The 3,422-nt window shown below is 39.7% G+C and overlaps 1 protein-coding gene across 1 annotated transcript; it reads right to left on the bottom strand.

Annotated features, from left to right (window-relative positions):
* Positions 1-593: 593 nt before the first annotated feature.
* LOC105117484 (G-type lectin S-receptor-like serine/threonine-protein kinase RLK1) lies at positions 594-3,266 on the bottom strand. The gene has a single exon (XM_011015145.1). The coding sequence runs from the start codon at positions 3,147-3,149 to the stop codon at positions 714-716; it is 2,436 nt and encodes an 811-aa protein (XP_011013447.1). The 5' UTR covers positions 3,150-3,266; the 3' UTR covers positions 594-713.
* Positions 3,267-3,422: the final 156 nt, after the last annotated feature.

Raw genomic sequence — 3,422 nt, 5'->3', positions numbered from 1 at the left:
ATATACTTTATTTGTATTTAGGTTAAGACTAAGCACTCATAATATACAAATCATTTAGAATTCTAGCCTCCTTCTTGTATTTCATCTTAATTATTTTAACGCTTAGCATATTTAAACATGGAGCAAAGGAAAGCTACTAAGGTTTATGTTGATAATCAAGTCGTAATAGCAATTCTAACAATCCAATTTTTCATGGCAAAACAAAGCAATTCAAGATCAAGTACTATTTTCTAAGAGAGGTTGGAAAAAATAAAATGTATCGTTTTTATTGTAAGATAGAAAATCAGCTTGCTGATAGAAACCTTAATGGGCAAAATAGGCGTCTGCAGCAACAAATGCAAGGAAGAGTGTTGATGATTGTCTCATTTGCTGCTAAAAAAACAATCTTTGTCTTTGGAGCTGAAATGATTGAGTTAACATCACCTCCAACAAGTTAGGAAGGTAGTTGCAAATAAAGATGTTGCGGAATAGCTCTTATTTTGCTAAATAATGTCATTATTTTTCTTTAATTAGTTATCAAAATTCTTGTACAAAAAAGTGATTCAATCAATAAAAATATTATAATTTTGCAATCACATTACAACCCATTATATTTGATGGTTTTATTTATTTATTGAGTCTCTATTCTGTCAGAAAACAACATGTTTATATGACTTGCAAAGCAAATTTAATGATGAGAAAGTGAGGAGAGAATAATTTGGAACTGGTATTTCTTAGCAGATTGAACTGAAAGGCGAAGGACATGGGGGGACAGAAACTTCAACAATTCCTTCAAGCATTTGTGTGACTGTCCTCATAGAAGGTCTAAGAGAAGGATCCTCTTGTATGCACCAAATTGACACCATCACTAACCTCTCCAACGTCTTCATGTCATTTTTTGCTTCCACATCAGCCTTCACCAGCTCGTCTAATTTTCCTCCTTTATAGCAGTCATGGGCCCAGTCTGCTAGTATGATCTCCTCTTCTTTCTCACATTCCATAGCGAGGCTCTTTCTGCAACAAATGATCTCCAATAGCATAATCCCATAACTATAAACATCTACTTTTGCTGTAATTGGCATGTTCCTGAACCACTCTGGTGCGACATATCCTCGGGTCCCTCTAATAGCTGTATGTGTGCGTGTTTGTTCATTCATTAAGAGCTTTGCCAGTCCAAAGTCTGAGATTCTTGCTGTAAATGTGTCATCAAGGAGTATGTTTTGGGGCTTGATGTCGCAATGGATAATCTGTGTGCTACACTCCTCGTGCAAGTATGTAAGCGCTCGTGCAATGCCGAATGCCATTTGAATGCGTTTGTTCCAGTCAGGTCTGGAAATTCCAAATAGGAAACCAGCTAAGGTGCCATTGCTCATAAACTCATAGACCAAAAGCCTGTTTGGCCCTTCATTACAGAATCCAAGCAATCTGACCAAATTCTTGTGGTGAGTCTTTGCTATCGCGCTTGCTTCTGTTTTGAATTCCTTCTCGCCTTCTTGCACCATCCTCTCCAACTTCTTAACTGCAACATATTTTCTTGAACTCTGTGATGTTAAAAGTCCTTTATATACAGTTCCAAACGAACCTCGTCCGAGCTGCTCTCTAAATCCATCCGTGGCTTCTTTCAGGTCCTTGTACGTAAAACTGCGTAGATTTGTTTCCAGAATGCTAGATGATCTGGTAAGTTTCCTTCTTCTGTGGTGTGGTTGGAGCAGAAACAGAGATACTGCTACTATAAATAGGAAAATAAGTAGCGCTGAGCTACCTAGAAGAATTGCTCCTGCCAAAAGTAAAGCTCTTTGATCCTTGTTCCCCGTATTTGACTTTCGCCGAGAGGGTTCGTCTAAAGAAACAGCAGATTTACTTACCTTAACTAGAGCCTTCCCATAGATACTATAGTCTTGCCTGCCATTTGAAAGAGGCATTTTCTTCTTCCAACAGGTCCCCTCTTTGATGACAGCAACAACACAGTTACAATCAGAGAGGCACAATCGTCCACACTCATCTTCATTTAGTGACCGCAATTGTTCGTAGTTTGAAGAAGATGGCCAACATGTATTTGGCACCTCTTGCAGTGCATATAAATCCTCTGGCTTTGATTTTCCTTGCTCACAATTTGGCATTAGGTTCAGCTGGCAGCCACCGAACTCGTTGCTGGTATCGGCGAGGGAAAACCCAGGAAGGCATTCACAGCTAGGCCTTCTGTTTGCGCCAAGTTTACAGTAGCTGTTATATCCACAAGGACCGCCACCCAAGTCACCATTACTATCAGTACATATATTGTCCGGGACTGACCAAATAGGAACCCATGTCTGTCCCCATGTACCATTTGTTTGAGCCCTGGGATGAGCATACAGAGTAAAAAGTCCATCAACATCAAGCGTCGCCCTGTAAAAGTAATCTCCGGCTGGAAACTCTCTTCCCTTGGTGAGGTTAACAACACTTCTACTGTCTAGGATCCGGAGAAGAATGAGTTGACCTGACTTGTCAAAGACTAACTGATAGCTAGAATTCTGTGGTGAAGCACCATCAGAAGCATTGCTTTTAAAATAAGCGTCATATTCATAACCTTTTGGCAATCCAATTGGTTTGAGCAAAATACTCCCATTATTTGGTTCCAAACGAAGCAGGAACCTTCCCTTAGAGTAGCTACTTTCCTTTAGCCGGGACGATAACTTTCCACCAACTTCAAGTATTTGAGTTGGCAGCATGGTATCACGGGGATCCTTGAAGGTTTCCCACAAAGACTTGGAGCTATTATCTGCGAGAATAAAGTTGCCGTTGTTGAGTAGGGCAGCATAAGCAACTCCACCTACTGAAGATTGAGGCTTCCATATTTCTCGTCCTTGAGGACTAGTAAGTCGGAAACTACCATCAAGAGTAAGCTCAACCTTCGATCCTTCAGGTGCCATATCATCTCCGTTTGCATACCAAACTAATGTTTTCTCCGGTATTGTATCGTACCAGATGCCAAGCAAGAAAAGTTTTTGATTGTTGATTTGGTGGAATCCAAAAGCAAATTCACCAGAAGGGGACTTCCATGGAACTGATGTATCAGAAGCAATAAGGTATGAACCCAAAGTAACATTAGGAGGAGTTTGGGCAAACACAGAAGGTGTCAGAACAAGAAACAACAAGAGGTTGAGGGGAGTCCTAAAACAAGGAAAAGCCATTTTCAGAGGAGTTTGGACTTAGCAATGTATCAATTTGAAGAGCTAATGCAGGATACATATAGAAGAAGCTCATGAGCTGAGACATTTCTCCTGAATAGCTCATTACATAATGTTGTCAACAAAACATAAACTGGTCTGTTACTCTCATAGACTTGTGGAAAAAGCCAAGGAAACATGGAAAGCCTTTCTTTGTTGACTCAAAAGAATGATTATGTTTTTTTCCTTAATTTTCAAGAGTTTTGATTCCATTTCATACCTTCCTACTAATTTTTT

Source organism: Populus euphratica, unplaced genomic scaffold, assembly GCF_000495115.2.
Source record: "Populus euphratica unplaced genomic scaffold, PopEup_1.0 scaffold1377.1, whole genome shotgun sequence".
NCBI classification, from domain to species: Eukaryota; Viridiplantae; Streptophyta; class Magnoliopsida; order Malpighiales; family Salicaceae; genus Populus; species Populus euphratica.
Note: the sequence above shows the minus strand (reverse complement) of the source record. Positions and strands in the feature narration are given on the sequence as shown.